At 40.2% G+C, this 19792-nt stretch overlaps 2 protein-coding genes across 3 annotated transcripts in view; one reads left to right on the top strand and one right to left on the bottom strand.

Moving 5' to 3' along the window:
• xrcc4 (X-ray repair complementing defective repair in Chinese hamster cells 4) overlaps positions 1-14601 on the bottom strand; it is a 372354-nt gene extending 357753 nt beyond the window's left edge. Inside the window, exon 1 of one of the 2 annotated variants that reach the window (XM_072582657.1) lies at positions 14426-14601. The gene's annotated coding sequence lies outside the window, so the exon portion shown is untranslated. The remainder of the gene's footprint in view (positions 1-14425) is intronic. The other variant, XM_072582667.1, reaches the window with a different exon arrangement.
• A 62-nt stretch (positions 14602-14663) lies between these two features.
• Positions 14664-19792, top strand: part of tmem167a (transmembrane protein 167A) — a 30709-nt gene continuing 25580 nt past the window's right edge. The window contains exon 1 of the mRNA XM_072582644.1: positions 14664-14776. Coding sequence (XP_072438745.1) covers positions 14774-14776 — 3 coding nt within the window. The 5' untranslated portion in view covers positions 14664-14773. The remainder of the gene's footprint in view (positions 14777-19792) is intronic.

The raw sequence follows: 19792 nt of genomic DNA, 5'->3' as shown, positions 1-19792 counted from the left end.
AATTCCTCTCCATCTACACCCTTAACACTATGGCAATCCTTATGTGTTTCAGTCAAGTTGCCTCTTACTGTTCTAAATTCCAAGGATACAAACGCAGCCTATCCAACTACTACTCACAAATCAAAATACACCTTTCAGGTAAGAGTCTTTTTTTTGGACTTCCTCCCTCTCATTTCCTGATTCATCACTACTTCTGCAATATTACTTGTATAATGAAGACAGATACAAAGTAGCTGTTCAATTCATCAGTCACTTCCTTTTTGTCCACAATTAGCTCTCCAGTCACACATTTATATGAACAATAAATAAAGGATAAATGAAGGCCTTATTTTGGCTACTTTATAAAATTTGCATTGCTCCACAATTTCCTTGGACATGACACTCTTGAGTATGTAGGCTTTAAAAAAAACAATTTACAAGAATAGTTCAGGGTTGAGGGATTTCATTCATGAGAATGGGGCATTGTTCTTCAAAACCCAGCAAGAGATTGAGTAGAGAGTCTCAGAGTTCTGAAGAATCCAAGCAGAATCGACAGACAGAAACATCTCCTCATGGAAGTGACAATAGAAAGAATCTACTTTTTTAAATGCAACAAGTGGTTAGAGTCTGTTATCACACAGAGCAAATCGGAGGGGAAAATAAACTTACAGGATTAAAGGGAGAGGGAATGCAATTAGATGAACAACATTTGCAGATAACTAGCATGAAGGCAAAAAGCTGAGTAATTTTCTTCTTGGCTATGTTTCATAGAAATGCCACTGTTGGCATAAGGAACATGTAGGTGCAAAAATTCCACCTGTCAATGCCACACTACTGACATGCAGCGGAAGCATGCCTTCCAATTGAAAGGATATTCTACTGAGTCAGACTTTGAGCATTCAGTGTAGTGGTGTCAAAATCTTCAGTGCTGTCAGCCAACCTAAATTCAGCCCAGAGACAAAATCTCTCTCTCTTTCCACTCCCCACCACTTCTCCCCCCGTCACCACCACCACATCATATAACACCTCCACCGGCCCTGTTGAGGAACAGCCCACATCAACAGTGGTGCTACTTTGCGACCTTTACCCCAGCTCCAGAAATTTTGATCTCAAAATGACCAGTTGCTCATGTGCAGTCAGTATAACATTATTATGCATGGAATATAGAAGACATCCACAGATCCATTTTGGCTTGAAGGTATCTGTTGTCAGTAACTAACATCATAGGCCCACTTGTGCCTGCACAGGCAGCCATTTTGATGGCTATCTTTACGTTTATGCTCCTCATTCCATTTTTTCTATACTTTAACCATTGTCTGATTGTATGAAAGGAGCAACTAATTTGGTTCAGACTTCTGAATAAAGCGGAGACTTTGCTCATCTGTTCCTAGTTTGATTACCACAATCTGGAACCAGGCGTTCACAATTTAATTCCTCAAATTAGTGTGGTCTGGTGAAGAATGAACAAAAAAGTCAAGAAAATCAGATGAAAGAGAACAAAATAGCAGAAAAACAGCAAAGAAACATAGAAATTAAAATACATATTGTAGAAAGAATAAACAAATGGACTAATTTCTCTTCAAGCTGAGAGATGTCAGTAGTTGGCAACTGAATACTTCACATTTGATATTCAGCATCACCATACGCAATCCCACATCATATTACGGCAGTCGAATCCACAGCAATGTTTCCTCTACTCTGAACCAATCAAGTGCCTCAACCCTTACTTCTAAAGAGCAATTACACAATCTATGTAGAATTTTCAATTTCCTGTACTAACCATTGTATAGCTCTTCTTGGTGGGTTTAACAATTAGTGAATTTGGTGAACAATTAGTGGTCGCTACTGTATTCATTGGGAACTAGGTTGAAACTACCCAACTCACTTTACATAATATAGTCAACAAAGGAAAGTGTTCTCCCTTCAGCTTGTGCTACATGTAAGCACAGGTCCCAACACGTAAAAACGTACAAGCAATTGCATTGTTTGATGCTTCTTTGATTTTATACTTTCCAACTGTAACAATCTGTTCCCAAATTGGACCATTATTTAAAAAATAATACAACTAAGTGATTTGGGTAGTGCAATAAAATATGCCAAAAGAGCATATTTTTCATTTTAAACTACCAAAATTAAACTCCTGCCTTTGCAATATTTTCATTGCAATGATTTATACAGGAATAGTCTTCTGCTTTTTAAGCATTTTTCTTTATTATTGAAAAATTCTATAGCAGCCAATTCAATATATTACAAATTATGTACATAAGTTACCACAAAAGATTTGCTTCTGGTATATTTTTATGGTGACTTATTAATTGATATTCATTTTTTTAAGAATACAAGTGGCTGTAATCTTGCGTTTTAATTCATCACTGAATCATTTGAAATAGTTAGAAAAAATTGCATTGAGTTGTTCAAATTTTTCAAAATATCATAATATCTTGAAATAAATGTTTCTATTTGTCTTTAAAACTACTTTTATGTCAATTTCAAGCTGTCTCACTGGACACCACTTTCCAACCACCTTGCAGAACACTTTAAAACAAAGTCAGAAATCAGATCAGTTTTAGGGTGTATTGTCTGGGATACGCACCAACTTTATTTATTCACAGGATGCAGCCATCCACTGGCTAGGCCAACATGCACTTCCCATCTCTAATTGCCCTTGAGAAGGGGGTGGTGAGCCACCATATTAAAACAATACAGTGACAGTGAAGAACGTAATTAGAGTACCAGCTTAGAAAACTGCAAGGTTTGGAGAGACAAAGTTTTTAGGCAAGTGTAAATTAATGAAATACAATGGAATACAAACATAATTATTTTCCAATCTATACCTAATACAATATCTTGTATTCCAATACAAAGATGTGTTTACAACCCTCATTATTTTTACCATGGCAATATTAATAATGTTTACCAGAAGACCTAACACATATTCTTGTCTTAGTTCTGGTAAACATGATAAATATTTGTATAGTGTAAATAATGAGGTTATAAATAAATTTTAGTCTCAAAATATAAGCCTCTGCAATGGCTCAATGTGTTAAAAAAAATGACTAATGATTTTACAGTCCAGAAGAATCATGAGTCTGTATTCACTGTGCCTTGGTCTGGGTACTATGATTGGTTTAGTAGCTACACAGAGAAGAAATTTTCTTAAGATAAAGCACAAAAGTATCAACACTACTGTAGGAAAGGGTATATTTTTGCAGGAAAAAAATCTCATAGCTAAATTGCAGCTGTCTAATATGCCAAAGTGTGTACTAATGCATGTAATTAGAATTCTGAATTGCAGTACAGTATTTCTAAAATCTGATTCAAATTACGGCAGTTTAGTTTTTCTTCATGTGGGAACATCAAGGTTATAATCCAATGGTAAGATTGAAGTACAAGTTCTGGCTTTGCTGAATTCTTGATATGAGCCATGTTGCCACAGAAAGGCTGAGTATAGCCTGGCATCAATGAATCCGAGAAGATAAAACTGGGTGGAGAATCTCCAGTGAGACTAAAGAGGATGAGAAATAGCTTCTGTAAAATAAAAACACAGACAAAATTCAGATATTATTTTTTTAATCAGAAGAATCAAGATAAATTCCACAAAATTGGTTTTCAGCACTGTGAATTTTCCAAGTTAACCAGGATAGAGTGAAAGCCTACTTCCAAAATAGTCCAGAGTGAAATTGGAACACTTTACCCAGAACACTCAGCCGTTGGATATATAAGTGGAAGATCAATAGATTTTACAAAGCAAGTGGTTACGATTTGGAATGCACTCCCTGGGTGTGGGGTGGAAGCAGAATCATTTGAGAATTTCAAAACAGAACTGAATAGTTATCTGAACAGAACAAAATTTCAGGGGTACAGGAAAAAGGGGAGACGGCCTAACTGAATTGCCCCTGCAGACAGCTTTGGAAACTAAGAGAATCGTATGATATGTGGACAATCCCAGGAAGATAGAATTCAAGAAGTCACTTGTGCAACTAGAATACAGACTCCCTAACAGTAACATAGTGGTAGGGTCGGGCATAAAGAAAGAGATAATGGAGCCTTCTCAGAAAGATAAGACCATAATCATGGGAATTTTAATCTACATGCAGACTGGAAAATTCAGATTATTGTTCATAGAATGTTTTCAGGACAGTTTCTTAGAAAAGGAGCCAACCACAGATCAGGTAATGTAAGACCTGGTACTTTGTAACGAGGAAGGATTCATTAATGATCTAATTTTGATGTTCCCAGAGGAAGAATCAATCACAATGAATGAATTTCACATTGTGTTTGAGGAAGAGAACAATTGGTCTAAGACGAGTCGTTAACATTTCCATATTAATCCAAACAGGAATCCCATCAGAATTCAAAAAGGCTAACAAATGTTTTATCAGCACAAAGCAGTGAATTGATTGGTAGCTGCATCTAGCAGTGTTTCCAGGAGTTGGTCCTTGGCCCTGAATTGTTGGCATCCCTTTCTGTGGTGCCTTTTCTGTACTTCTTCTTGCTGACAGGTGTTCTCAAAGAATTTGGCTCTTCGTGTAGGAGCTTCCTCTAAGAAAATTTCTTCTAAACGAGGGTCTCCCATGTATTGAGATCGATGTTGCATTTCTTGAGGGACGCCTTCTAGGACTCCTGGAAACTCTTTAGCTTCCACTCGTTTGAGTACCTTCCTTGAGCTGGGTGAACATTTGCTTGGGAGTCGTAAGTCAGTCATCCTCAACATGTGGCCAGTCCAGTAGAGTTGGCTTCAAATGATCATGACCTTTTTGCTGTTGCTATTGGCTCCTTCTCGGATTCTAATATTAGTATGCCTGTCCTCACACCAATGTGGAGAATCCATCTCAAACAGCATTGGTTGCATTTCTCAAGCCTTGAGATGGGATATATATTTATCAACTAAGTTTCAGAGCCATAGAGAAAATTGGAAGGATGACTGCCTTATACACAACGGTAAGGCTCGCATCCTGAGGCATTCGAAGGTGGCACTCACAGATTGGATGTGAATGAATCAATGTCAGCCTTAGCTGAGAGATAGCCTCCTAGGTAGGGAAAATGTTCCTGTTTGGGAGGATTTCTCTGTTGATCTTATTGGAGAAAGGACAAGAGCTTGACCCTGTACAAGTTGGTAAAGGATTTGAGTCTTCTTTCGATCAAAGCTGAGACCAATTGTTAAGTATGGTTTCATGAAGATATTAAGTGAGGTTTAAAGGTTCACTTCTGAGACAGCAAAGATGACACTGTCATCCATATAGTGAAGTTCGACAAGCAAGGTATTGTTTTCTTCTTGGATTTCAACTACTTGAGGTAGAAATGTTTCAGTCCATCCTGTAGGCAGGGTTCACATCACTGAGAAGCTGAAGGTGAAGAAAAATGGTAATGAACAGGCAGTATATTACCTTTAGAGTAAAGGGTAAGGCTGGTAGGAGTAAGGAACAATGGATGAATAGAGATATTGAGGGTCTGGTCAAGAATAAGGAGGTGGTATATGTCAGGTGTGGACAACTGGGCTTAAGTAAATCTCTTGAAGAGTATAAGGGGAGTAGGACCATTCTTTCAAAGGAGGTCAGGAAGGCAAAAAGGTGTTATGGATAGCCTTGGCAGATAAAGTTAAGGATAAGGATAAGGATACAGAGATTCTACAAGCACATTAAAGACAAAAGAGCAAATAGGGAGAGAATATGGTCCCGTAAAGATCAACAAGATGGTTTATGCATGAAACTACTGGAGATGGGTGAGATACTAAACAATTACTATGCATCAGTCTTTACTGTGGAGAAAGGCTTGGAAGCTAGGGAACTTGGGAAAATAAATATTGATTTGTTGAAAATAGTCCACATTACAGAAGAGAAGTGCTGGAGATATTAGAGTCATACAGCACGGAAATAGACCCTTCGGATAAACCAGTCTATGCCAAACATAATCCGAAACTGAACTAGTCTCACCTGCCTGCTCTTGGCCTGTTTCCCTCAAAACCTTTCCTATGCATGTATCCACCCAAATGTCTTTTAAACATTGTAATTGTACCCCAATCACGTGGTCACTTGGCTAGCATGCTTTCTGGTGAAGAGCTTTGCAAAAAGTACAGAGATTTTAGTGCTTAAGTGTTAAATTTACCATATTATTTCATTAAAATATATTATTTTAAAATTTACTTACTGTGCTATCGCTTGTGTTCAGCTAACTACTATTTTTGTTTGATTTTTATTGGTATTTTTGGTGTCTCGCCCCAATCCTGTTTTTCCCATAGGCCTCACTATTATTTCTATTGCATTACTTCTACAACATGGCATTGTGCAAGAATGCAACTACCGTGTTATAGGAGAAATACCTGTACCATGAACTCGATCTGTACCTGTCATTACATAATACTTATGTAAGGTCACCCCTCAACCTTCTACACTCAAGTAAAAAAGTACCAGCCTTTCTTCATAACTCTAGCCTTCCATACCCAGCAACATCTTGGTAAATTTCTTCTGAACCCTCTCCAGCTTGATAATATTCTTCCTACAATTGGATAATTAGAACTGGACACAGTATTCCAGAAGAGGCCTCACCAATGTCCTGTACAACCTCAACATGACTTCCAACTCCTAAAATCAAAGGACTGAGCAATGAAGGCAAATGCCTTTTAACCACCTTGTCTATATTTGACGCAAACTTCAAAGAATTATTTATCCACACCCCAGGTCCTTCTGTTCTACAACACTACCAAGGGCCAATTATTAATTTAAAAAGCCTTACCATTATTTGTTGTACCAAAATGCAATACCTCGCATTTATGCATCTTAAAACTAGAAAGGTAGATAAATCTCCAGGACCTGATCAAGTGTAATGAAGACATTGTGTGAAACTAGAGAAGAATTTGTGGGGCCCAGCACAAAATATTTGTATTATCCACAGCCAAAGGTGATGTGCCAGAAAACTGGAGAGTGGCTGATTTTGCGCCTTTATTGAAGAAAGGCTAAAAGGAGAAGCCTGGTAACTACAAATCCTTGAATTTGATGTCAGTAGTGGGTAAGTTGTTGGAGGGGATTCTGAGAGAAAGGATTTATGTGCATTTGGAGAGGCAAGGACTGATGATGGCTTTGTGTTTGGGATATCGTGTCCCACAAACTTGACTGAGTTTTTTCAGGATGTGACCAAGAAGATAGATGAGGGCAGACTGGTAGGCATTGCCTACGTGGACTTTATTAAGGCTTTTGCATGGTTGATCCTGAAAAGATAGACTTTTAGGTGTAGTATACTGGTATTTTAATCTAATTATGCTTTACAATCACCATAAAAATAGAAACAATATAACTGTAATGAATTTACCTTGTTGTGTTTCAACTGTGGTATTAACCCACCCACATTTCTATTCTTGATGATGATAGACCACATTCATGCAACTGCACATGGTAGATTAATTAGTAAAGTGAGATCACATGGGATTCAGGGAGAGCTTGCCAACTGGATACAAAATTGGCTTGATGATAGGAGACAGAGGAGGTGGTGGAGGGTTGTTTCTCAGACTGGAAGCTTATGACGAGTGGTATTCAGCAAGGAACTGTGCTGGATCTACTGTTGTTTGTCATTTTATATAAGTGATTTGGATGAAAATATAGGACGCATGGTTAGGTGAGTTTGTGGATGGTCATGATTTGGAGGTGCCAGTGTTGGACTGGGGTATACAAAGTGAAAAATCACAATACCAGGTTATAGTCCAACAGGTTTATTTGGAAGCACTAGCTTTCAGAGAATTGCTCCTTCATCAGGTGGTTGTGGAGTATAAGATCATAGGAAAATCTATAGCAAAAGTTTACAGTGTGATGTAACTGAAATTATATATTGAAAAAGACTTGGATTGTTGTTAAGTCTCTCATTTTTAGAATGGGCATTTTGGCTTCAGTTTTTTCATCCGTAAATTCCAGGACTTTCTTAACGTTACATTCTGAAGTGAATCTTAACTTGAGATAAATACGAGGTGTTAAATTTTGATAAGCTGAACAAGGCCATGACTTACACAGTTAGTTATAGAATCGCTAGAATGTGAAAGCAAGCCATTCGGCCCATTGGGTCCACACCAACTGTCTAAAGAGCATCATCCTACCTTATCTCTGTAACTCTGCATTTCCCATAGCTAATCCACCTAGCCTGCCCGTTCCTGGACATTATAGGCAATTTTGCATGACTAATCGACCTAACTTGCAATCTTTGGACTGTGGGACAAAAACACAGCACTGGAAGAAACCCATGCAGACATGTGGAGAATGTGCAACCTTCATTCAGACAATTGCCCAAAGCTGGAATCAAATGGGGTGGTCCCTGGTGCTGTGAGGCAACAGTGCTTGCCAACTGGATACAAAATTGGCTTGATGATAGGAGACAGAGGAGGTGGTGGAGGGTTGTTTCTCAGACTGGAAGCTTATGACGAGTGGTATTCAGCAAGGAACTGTGCTGGATCTACTGTTGTTTGTCATTTTATATAAATGATTTGGATGAGAATATAGGACACATGAGTTAATAGCTGGGCCCTGGGGAGTGTTGTTAAACAGAGAGACATTCGTGCATAGTTCCTTGAAAGTGGTAGAAAAGGTGATAAAGAAAGCATTTGACACACTTGCCTTCAATGCTCAGATTAGGAGATATAGTGAGGACTGCAGATGCTGGAGAAGTCAGACTCAATAAAGTGTGGCACTGGAAAAAGCACAGCAGGTCATGCAGCATCTGAGGAGCAAGAAAGTCGACGTTTCAGGCTTAACCCTTCATCAGGATGTCCTGAAGTTCTGACGTTGTATTGTGGTCACACAGGAGCTGGTTAGGCCACCTTCGGAGTACTGTGTACAGTTCTGGTCACCCTGCTATGGGAAGGATGTTATTAAATTGGAAAGGGTGCAGAAAATATTTATAAAGATATTACCAGGCCTGGAGGGTTTGAGTTATAAGGAGAGGCTAGATAGGCTGGGACCTTTTTCCCTGGAGCGTAGGAGATTGAGGGGTGACCTTACAGTGATTTGTAAATCGTGAGGGGCATAGACAAGATGAATAGTATCGGTCTTTTCCCTCAGGTAGGGGAGTTCAAAACTAGAGGGCATAATTTTAAGGTGCGAGGATAAAAGATATAAAAGAAACCAGAGGGGCAATTTGTTCACAGAAAGGGTGGTTCATTTGTGCAATGAACTGCTAGAGGAAGTGGTACATACAGATACCATTCGGATAGGTCCAAGAATAGGAAAGATTTAGAGGGATATAAGCCAAATGCAGCAGGGTGGGACTGGTTTAGTTGGGAAACTTGGTCAACATGAACTCGTTGTACCGAAGGGTCTGTTTCCGTACTGTGTGACTCTGTGACTCTTAAGATAAGGAAAAAAGTGGGGATGGTGACACACCTCTGCTTGACCCTGTCCTGACCTCAGGATTCTGTCACATGCACAGTCTAGATTACAACATCTACAGGTAATGTCACTAGTTCAATCAACTTGAGTGCAGGGTTTTGCAGCTTCATCATCAGCTGGAGTCAATGCAGTATATCTGCAAGGCTGAGAGTTACATGAAGTTAGATTGATCCCCTGCAGCTTCAGGAAGTGCAGTCAGAGAAGGAATGGGTAACCATCAGTTAAAAGGAGGGCAGGCAGGTGGGCAGGACAGACCTATTTGTATTTCATTCAAGATTTTCTATGTTGGAAAAGAGTGACAGTTCCTCTAGGGAGTCCTATCAGACCCCAGCTGCTCAAGGGGGGAACCATACAGAGGAACAGCTACTGGGTCAGAAGACTCAACTGTGAGGGTTACAGATAGGCATTTCTGCAGCCACAGGATGGTAGATGCCCTCTTGAGGCTAGGGTCAAGAATGTTGCTGATGGTTGCAGAACATTCTGAAAGGAGACGGCAAACAGTCAAAGATAACAGTTCACATTATTAGTAATGACATCGGTAAAAATAGGGATTAGTTCCTGCAAAAAAAATTGAAGGAGTCAAGTGGCAGATTGAAAAGCATGACTTCAAAATATTGTAATCTTTGCATTACTCCTGATGCCACATGACTAGGCGGATAGATGAACGCATGATTGAAGAGTTAGTGTAAGGAGGAGGGCTCTATATTGGTTCCTGAGGAAGGTGAGGCTTGCACAAATCCAGCAGGTTGCACCTAAATCACAACAGGGACAACATCTTTGTGACAGTGATGGCTAGTTCCATTGATAGGGATTGACAATCATTTGGCAGGCGAATGGAATATGAAGTGGATGTACAACAGTGGGTGATGCACAGACACATGTAGAAGAAAAGCCAAGTCAGAGTGCCACCACATCCAAGTTCCCTTCCTGACTTGGAACTATATCGCTGCTTAGACTGCAGTGGTTCAAAAAGACAGCTCAAGGGCGATTAGGGATGGGCAATAAATACTGGGCCAGCCTGCTAATTCCACACCTCATGAATGATTTTAAAAAAAGACTCCAGTACTGCCAATATGTGGGAACTGATTTATTAAGACAATGAAGAATGGTACCCTGTAGTTGCAGACTACTACTCAAAACTCCCTTTTATCTGAAGGATCAAAGACTTATGACCTACAATAATCTCAGCAGGTCAAATTCTGTCTGCAGAACAAAGGATTTTTGAATCAGTAATATGCAACAGTGGAACTCAATTGATCTCCAAAGAATTTCATGAATTTGCTGAGGAGTAACGGTTCAACATGTTACCCAAAGGGACATCAAGTTGAACTATGTTGCATTGAGACAGTCTACAGAACATTCACAAAATTACTGAAGAATCCAAACCTCACCTTACTGCCATTCTGACCTACACTTCTATAGGCTGACAAAGATTATAATGCAGAGCTAGTGAATATAAGAAAACATCTAACACCCCTGCCAAGGAGGATGCCTACTCTCTTGAAGAGAGTAAGAAAACTCACTGATAGAAAAAATAGAAGGTCCCACAAGTAGATGATGGTCATCCCTTCCATAAATATGTTAAGTCCCTGCCTGAATTGTTAACAGGACAGAACAAACTTTATATGTGCAGGATCCAACATGTAAACCTGAAACCTAGCAAAGGTTCTTTATGAAGTTGAGGCTTCAAGATCATACATTATTGGGACCTAAACAAATCAGCAAATGAGAAGGAACAGAGTCCACACTTGAACTCCATCTGAGCTCAAAAAAGCTCACTAACTAGTGACATAACATCAACAGCACCACCCACAAAGTAATGCAGCATCAACATCATCACCTGTAAATAAAACAACAGAGCAAAATCAAGCATGACTCCAACACAACAGGAACAATGTGAACATCACTGCATTCTAACTCTTCGCAGAGCAATAACTGACAAATCCAAGGAGGCTCAACACCCTTACCCAGAAGCGATACCATGAATACTGCACTGGGAAAACCCAGTACAGCAGACTGTAAACATAAAGCAAAATACTGCATATGCTGGAAATCTGAAATAAAACTCTAAAAGATCTGGAAAAGCTCAGTAGGTCACATGGACATATTAAACTTCTCTCATTACCTTCATGAACTCAGCCTATTTCTCGTATGCCATGTTGCACTGTTCATTTCACACTTCATCTGAACTTTCTCTCCCTGTTAGGACTTAAGGAATGCAAGTTCTAATCACTCAGACATTTCTTTTTGTCAGCACCTACACCATAATCCCAGCACCAAGCATCGAACCATTTTCAGGACTGCCACTGAACTCATTGCCTCTGAAGAGCTTTTCAACCTGGGAAAAAAATCTCTGAATAAATATCTTCCAATTTTGACTTGAATTTTTCTCAGATTGTCCAGGTGCTCCCCAAAATTGTTCTGACGGGTTTAATTATTTCAAACATTTCCAGCCTCCTGATATGTCTTCCTTTTTCCTCAGTTAAGGATACTCAAGTACATTACAAAAGTTGGTTGTTTGATATACAATATAAAGTCATAATTGGTATAGTTTTAATATATAGTGGTTTGCTTTAAAGAAAGAGGAATAGTACGTTATTCATAAAGAGCAAGGAATTGTTATACAAATACCCAGGGTAACATACTGCTACATTACAGTTAGGTGCTGAGCAACTGCACTCCAGCCACATATGCAGCTGTATGAAATGCTTATTGAATTTCCATCATTTTGAGTCTATAACTGTGATTATTTCAAACTTACGTGAACCAGAAGACACAATTACTTCTCTGGTTATGGCCCTTCACTTTATCATAATGTCATAAGTGAGGATGTTTGCTGATGATTGCACAATGTTCAGCACCATTTGTGACTCAGATACTGAAACAGTTCATGTTCAAATGCAATAATATCTGGTCTTGGGCTGACAATTGGCAAGTAATATTTGTAGGAGAAAGTGAGGACTGCAGATGCTGGAGATCAGAGCTGAAAATGTGTTGCTGGAAAAGCGCAGAAGGTCAGGCAGCATCCAAGGAACAGGAGAATCGACGTTTCGGGCATAAGCCCTTCTTCAGGAATCATTTGTACCACATAAATGCCAGACAATAACCATCTCCAATAAAAGACAATCTAATCACTGTCCCTTGATAGTGAATGGTGTTACCATTACTGAATTCCTTACTATCAATGTCCTGGGGGTTACCTTTGACCAGAAACTCAGCTGAACTTATCACATAATCACAGTGGCTACAAGAACAGGTCAGAAGCTAGGAATCTCCTGACTCCCCAAAGTCTGTCCACTATCTTCCTGACTCACTAAAGCCTATCCACACAACAATAAATTATATTCTATTCTCTTCTATTTTGTACAAGGCAAAAGTCAAGACAGTGATGGAATACTTCCCAATTGCCTAAAAGGATGAAATTTCAACAGCATTCAGGAACCTTGACACCACCCAGGAGAAAGCAGCCTGCTCGATTGGCACCATGTTCCATCGGTGCTCAGTTGCAGCAGTGTGCACTATCTGTAAAGTCCACTGCCCAAATTCACCAAAGATCCTTAGAGAGCACCTTCCAAACCCCTGACTACTTCCATCTAGAAGGGAAGGACAGCAGATATATGGGAACACCACCACCTGCAAGTTCCCCTTCAAGCCACTCACCATCCTAACTTGGAAACATATTGCTGTTACTGAATCAAAATCCTGGAATTCCCTCCCTAATGGCATTGTGGGTCAGCTACACCACGTGAACTGCAGCGGTTCAAGAAAGTAGCTCACCACCACCTTTTCAAGGACAACTAGAGAGGGGCAATAAACGCTGGCCCAGCCAGCAATGCCCACATCCCATGAGTGAAATGAAAAAGAAATATCTATTGAGAAAAGAGTACAAACTTAAATCCTGATAATGCTATTAAATTTGAAAATTATCAAATGTTTTACTAACTGTAATTTCACCAGAACACACTGAATATACAATTCATCAAATGTCTACCATCAAATATTTATTAAATTATTCAAAGTTTAAAAAAAAACTTAAATTAGAAGTCAAAGATGCAGTTACAGGTACCCTAATAGGTCCAAGTTATACCCATTTCTTTATGGGATTTGTGAAACATTTTCAACTTGTGCTCCTCCTACAACACTTTCTCCAGTACATGGATAACATCATTGGCACTGCTTCCTTCTCTCATCCAGAACAGGAAAAATTCATCAATTTTGCTTCCAAATTCCAACCTGCTCTCACCTGGTCCATCTTGGACTCTTTCCTTCCATTCTTTTACTTTTGTTCCACTTGCTCCTTCATCAATTGTATAAAAACACCATAATTTACCTTCACTTCAGAAGTCATAATTGGGCTCAAAACAGAATTAACTTTCTTTCACCAGCCATACTGATAGACCTACTGAGTTCTTTCAGCACCTTTTGTTCTTATTTCAGATCTCCAGAATCCACAGTATTTTGGTTTCATCAGATTTTTGCATTTGATGCTCAAAGTAAAACACTGTGGCTGCTGAAAATGTTAAGCAAAAAGAAGTGCTACAGAAGCACAGTAGGTCTGGCAGCATCTGTGGAGAGAGGAAGAGTTAACGTTTTGAGGTCAGTGTAACTTTTCCTCAGAACCCAAACAGTTTGATCTTCTCCTCTAGAGCTGTTAGACCTGATGAAAATTTCTCCAGCATTTCTATTTTTATTTCTGTATTTTGGTGACTTGATTTTACATTACTTATTTTGTTGAATGAAAATACAATTGCTGCCATCTTTCTATTTTAAAAATGACAGTCTGATGGGCACTGTCGGACAGAAGATCTGCAGAATATAGTGATGTTTGAAAACTAGGGATGCTTTCAGAGTTTTAAGTGGCTTGCCAAACTCCTCTGAGGTCTAAATGACAAGGCCCACTCCTTTAAAGGTGTACAAATAGCCAACATTTACAAGATGGGCAGAATGATCTCTGCCTGATCTATATCTATTAAAGAAAGAGGGTTTTGCGGTCTTCAGTCGGAAATTTCGTGCATTTCGTTCACTGTCGGATAGAGTTCATGACAACAAACTGGTAGACAACCTGAACTCATAACTTGTACCTTTAATGACCAGACTCGGCCTCAGTGTACTGAATTTAAACGCTGAGCCTCCTTTACCGCCGGCGCTCTGCTCTCATTTCTCTGGTTAATTTCACAGCGACATCAGAGCGCACTCAGAACCTTCCACACGTCCAGCCAATCGCAGCGCCTCACGCCGTGCGGCCCGCTTCCGATTACGTTTCACACCAACATGCGCTTGATGCCTGAGCCCCGCCCCGTGTGAAACGTCATTGCAAACCGCCGGCAAACGCGAGGAGGAAGAAAGCGTTGAGAAGGCAATCGGCTGGAAAGGGGAGTGCGTCACTTCCAGACCTGCCGGAAGTGTGATGTGGCTATGAAGTGTGCAGGATGGTGAGTGAGGGTTTGTCTTTTTTTGTTCTGGTGTTGCAGGTATTTACTGACTAGCTTAGGTTCTGATAAGTGTTAGTGGAGTTAGTGTGTTCCTATTGACAGCCCTGTTTGTTTTTGCTGCTGCTCTGCAGTATGTGATAGGAGATGGGGGAATAGCAGTGTATTGGGTCAGGGCCTTCAGGTAACAGACTGTTTTCTACTGGTTTTACTGGCTGTTTTCGAAACAAATAATTTATCCGAACAATTGGAGTAAGTAAACCCTTGGACGGGCCAAATTTAGATGCAGATGTTCCAGAGTAATCAGTTACGATGTGGAGTAACCGTTCAACAGCAAATATTTCCTGGGATCACTTATTTTTAAATGGCCCAAGTTCCACATTGTTGGAGTCGATCTTATTTTAAGTATTGACACATGGTGTCCTTGCGGCCTCATACTAATGATTATGTTGAATATGTTTATTGACCTCTATGGAAGATGATTGACTTGTAGGTTGTCTTCATAGAACGGTTATAAGGGGAGGCTATTTAGTTCGTTGCGATTGTACTAGCTCTACCAAAGCAAGTAACCTTATTTTACTCAGTCCTTTCCCTGTAGGTTTGCAGTTTTTTAAAGTACTTAAATTACCTTTTTGAAAGCCAGCTTGAATCTGCAGCTTCCATACTCAGGTGATGTGTTCCTGGCCACTTGTGTAGAAAAGGCTCTTCCTCATGTTGCAGCTGGCTGTTTATTCTTCTATTGGATGGATATTGCTGGCTAGACCTGAATTTAGGCTCAGCCTTAATTGGCGTTGAGAAGATAATGGTACTTTCTTGCAGTCTTCAAGGTGTGGGACGACTGACAGTACAATTAGGGAATTTTAATCCATGCAACTTTGAAAAAGAAGCAATGTAGTTCCAAGTTTGGAGTATCATCTATTTGGGCATGGACCCATTCAAGAAGACTAATTAGATAAGATGTATGAGTAGAAGTAGATCATTCAGCCCAATGAGATCATGCCTGTTCTGATCATCCTCAGCTCCACTTCACTGCCTTTTGCTCATAACCCCTATCTCCTTTACTGATACACCCTCCTGAGCCTGAAGAATATTTTACCCCTGAAGGCTGTTAGGCTAAGTCATTAAGAATTCCACAGACTAACTTGAATAAAAGCAAAATAGTATGAATGCTGGAAATATTTAGCAGGTCTATCAGATCTTTGGAGAGAGAAACATTTAATATTTCAAATCTAGTGAGTCATCTTCAGAACTCTGGAGCTTCTGAAGAAGAGTCATAGTGGACTTGAAATGTAAATTCTGTTTCTATCCCCACAAATGCTGCTGGACCTGCTGGGTTTCTCCAACTTTGTGTTTGACCAGAGTCAGTGCCTTGTGAGAAAAGCTTCCTCCCGTCTGTGTTAGATGACTAACCTCTGGCACTCATTCTAACCTCTCCATAGCTACATTATTAGGTTGCTAGGTATTCTTATGTGTCTGGCCCCCAAGGTAATCTTCACAAACTTAATTGTTAGTGCAGAAGTCCATACAACCATTGTGCCTACACCAGCTCTGCAAATGAATAATGTAGCCTTGTACCAATCTCGTGCTTTTTGCCTCATAACCTTGCACACGATATCTGTCCAAATTATCATCCAATGCCCGCTCAAATGCTGAAATTGAACCTGCCTCCACCACAATCCAAGCAGTTTATTTAAATGGAGAAAAACTGCAGAAAGCAGCAACACAGACTTGGGGGTACTTGTGCACAAAAGACAGAAAACTAGCGCACAAGTGCAGCAGGTAATCAGAAATGGTAATGGAATATGAACCCTGATTTCAAGGGGATTTGAGTATGAAAGTAGGGAAGTCTTTCTGCAACTGTACAAGGTGCTAGTGAGACACCTGGAGTACTGAGGGTAGCATTGTCCCCTTAAGGAAATATATTACTTCACTGGAGGCAGTTCAGAGAAGGACCTGTAAGATGATCCCCTGGTATGGAGAAATTGTCTTATGAGCACAAGTTAAACAGTTTGGGGTGGGACTCATTAGAATTTAGACGAATGAGAGGTCATCTAGTTGAAACATATAGGATTTGTAATGGGCTTGATAGGGTAAAGGATGAGAGGATGTTTCCCCTCATGAGGGGCTAGGGCATTGTCTCAGAAATAGTGTGTCAGTTGAAGACTGCAGAGGAATTTCGTCTGTGGATTAAGTGTCTGAACTACTTGCCACACAGCTGTGGGAGCAGACTCTTTATATATATATATATTTAAGCTTGAGTGATTCCTAATCAGTCGGGAAAATCAAGGGTCGTGGGGAAAGGCCAGGTAAGTGGGTGTTCAGGTGTGTTGGATCGACCATGATCCTGTTGAATGGTAGAGGAAACTCCTGTTTATGTTTCTTGTGGTCCTCGTGCATTGCATACCCTTACTATTTGCTGCATGAGTTTTTTTTTCTCACATCATCATGCCTCTTTTACAGATCACTTTAAGTCTATGCCCTCTAATTTTTGTTCTTTTCACTAGTTGGAACAGCTTCTTGCAATCTAGCTTTCCATTTTGAAGACCTCTATCAAATTTCCTCTCTGCCTTCTTTTCTCCAAAGATAACAGTCCTAATTTCTTCAATCTAGTTTCTTGATATTTCTCATTTCTGGAACAATCCTTGTAAATTGCTTATGCACTTTCTCGAATGCCTTCACATCTGCCTTGTTATGTGGTACTCTGTCAGTACCGAATACTGCAGCTGAGGTCCAACCAGTGCCTTGTACAAGTTCAACATCATCTCCTTGTTCTTGTACTCTATGCCCTTCTTATTAAAGCTGAGGACACTATGCTTTATTAATAGTTCTCTGCATTTATCCTGCCACCTTCAGAGTTTCTTGTGTTTGGAGCCACGCCCTGAGTGATCTTTGTTCCTTTGAAGCCTCTCGCCCTGAGTGACCTAGTGCCTTTGAAGCACCCACAGCCCCAAGTGATCTTTGCGTTACTGAAGCCATGACCTTGGAGACAACTTTCGAGAGATCTGCCTATTTCTAGAATACTAGATCAACAGCAATCTTAATATTCCACATGTTCTTTTCTTCAAGCCAAAACAGGTTGACAGTTAAATTTTAATGTAATCTGAGGAGCAGTGGAACGAGAGAGAGACAGCATACTCATCCCATCTTAGTCACAGTCATGTGCAGATGTACTCCATGCAGTCTTTGAGGAGTAAGTCTGGCCACACTTTTGTTTGGAAGAGAATTTCAGGATTAATGGATCAGACCACAAGGTATAGGAGTGGAAGTAGCCCATTTAGTCAATCAAGTCTGCTCCTCCATTCAATCAGATCATGAAGCTGATAATTCTCTACTTTGCTTTCCTGCCTTTTTACCAAAATGCTTGCCTCACTTACAAATTAAAATTTGTTTATCTCAGCCCTGAATGTATTTAATGAGCCAGCTTCAACAACCTTCTGCAGTAAAGAATGCCAGGGATTCAGTACCCTCAGAATAAAATCTCTTTTGGGGTCGAAGTGACCTGTACAAGAAGGACAGATTGCACCTAAATTGGAAGGGGAGTGATATACTGGCAGGGAAACTTGCTACAGCTGCTCGGGAGGATTTAAACTAGTAAGATGGGGGGGTGCGACCCAGGGAGGTAGTGAGGAAAGAGATCAATCTGAGACTGGTACAGTTGAGAACAGAAGAGAGTCAAACAGTCAGGGCAGGCAGGGACAAGGTAGGACTAATAAATTAAACTGCATTTATTACAATGCAAGGGGTCTAATAGGGAAGGCAGATGAACTCCGGGCATGGATATCATAGCAATTACAAAAACATGGCTCAGGAATGGGCAGGACTGGCAGCTTAATGTTCCAGGATACAAATGCTACAGGAAGGATTGAAAGGGAGGCGAGAGAGGAGGAGGAAGTGGCGTTTTTGATAAGGGATAGCTGTGCTGAGGGAGGATATTCCTGGGAATATATCGAGGGAGGTTATTTGGGTGGAACTGAGAAATAAGAAAGGGATGATCACATTATTGGGATTGTATTATAGACCCATTAATAGTCAGAGGGAAATTGAGAAACAAACTTGTAAGAAGATCTCAGCTATCTGTAAGAATATAGGGTGATTATGGTAGGGGATTTTAACTTTCCAAACAGACTGGGACTGCCATAGTGTAGAGGAATTTGTGTACAAGAAAATTTTCTGAAGACACAAAACTTGACCTTCTCTTGGGAAATAAGGCAGGGCAGGTGACTGAGGTGTCAGTGGGGAAGTACTTTGGGGCCAGCGACTATAATTCCATTTGATTTAAAATAGTGATGGAAAAGGATAGACCAGATCTAAAAGTTGATGTTCTAAATTGGAGGAAGGCCAATTTTGACGGTATCAGGCAAGAACCTTCAAAAGCTGATTGGGGACAGATGTTCGCAGGTAAAGCGATGGCTAGAAAATGGGAAGCCTTCAGGAATGAGTTAACGAGAAACCAGAGAAAATATATTCCTGTTCGGGTGAAAGGAAAGGCTGGTAGGTATAAGGAATGCTGGATGACTAAAGAAATTGAGGGTTTGGTTCAGAAAAAGCAGGAAGCATATGTAAGGTATAGACAGGATAGGTCGAGTAAATCCTTAGAGTATAAAGGCAGTAGGAGTCTACTTGAGGGAAATCAGGAGGGCAAAAAGGGGACATGAGATAGCTTTAACAAATAGAATTAAGGAGAATCCAAAGGGTTTTTACAAATATATATTAAGGACAAAAGGGTGACCAGGGAGAGATTAGGGCCCCTCAAAGATCAGCAAGGCGGCTTTTGTGTGGAGCCGCAGAAAATGGGGGAGATACTAAACAAGTATTTTTCATCAGTATTTACTGTGGACAAGGATGTGGAAGATATAGACTGAAGGGAAATAGATGGTGACACCTTGCAAAATGCCCAGATTACAGAGGAGGAAGTGCTGGATGTCTTGGAAAGCATAAAGGTGGATAAATCCCCAGAACCTGATCAGGTGTACCCTAGAACTCTGTGGGAAGCTAGAGAAGTGATTGCTGGGCCTCTTG

This window comes from Chiloscyllium punctatum, chromosome 2 (assembly GCF_047496795.1).
Source record: "Chiloscyllium punctatum isolate Juve2018m chromosome 2, sChiPun1.3, whole genome shotgun sequence".
Classification (NCBI taxonomy): Eukaryota; Metazoa; Chordata; class Chondrichthyes; order Orectolobiformes; family Hemiscylliidae; genus Chiloscyllium; species Chiloscyllium punctatum.
The sequence above is the reverse complement of the archived record's forward strand: the minus strand, read 5'-3'. Positions and strand labels throughout refer to the sequence as shown.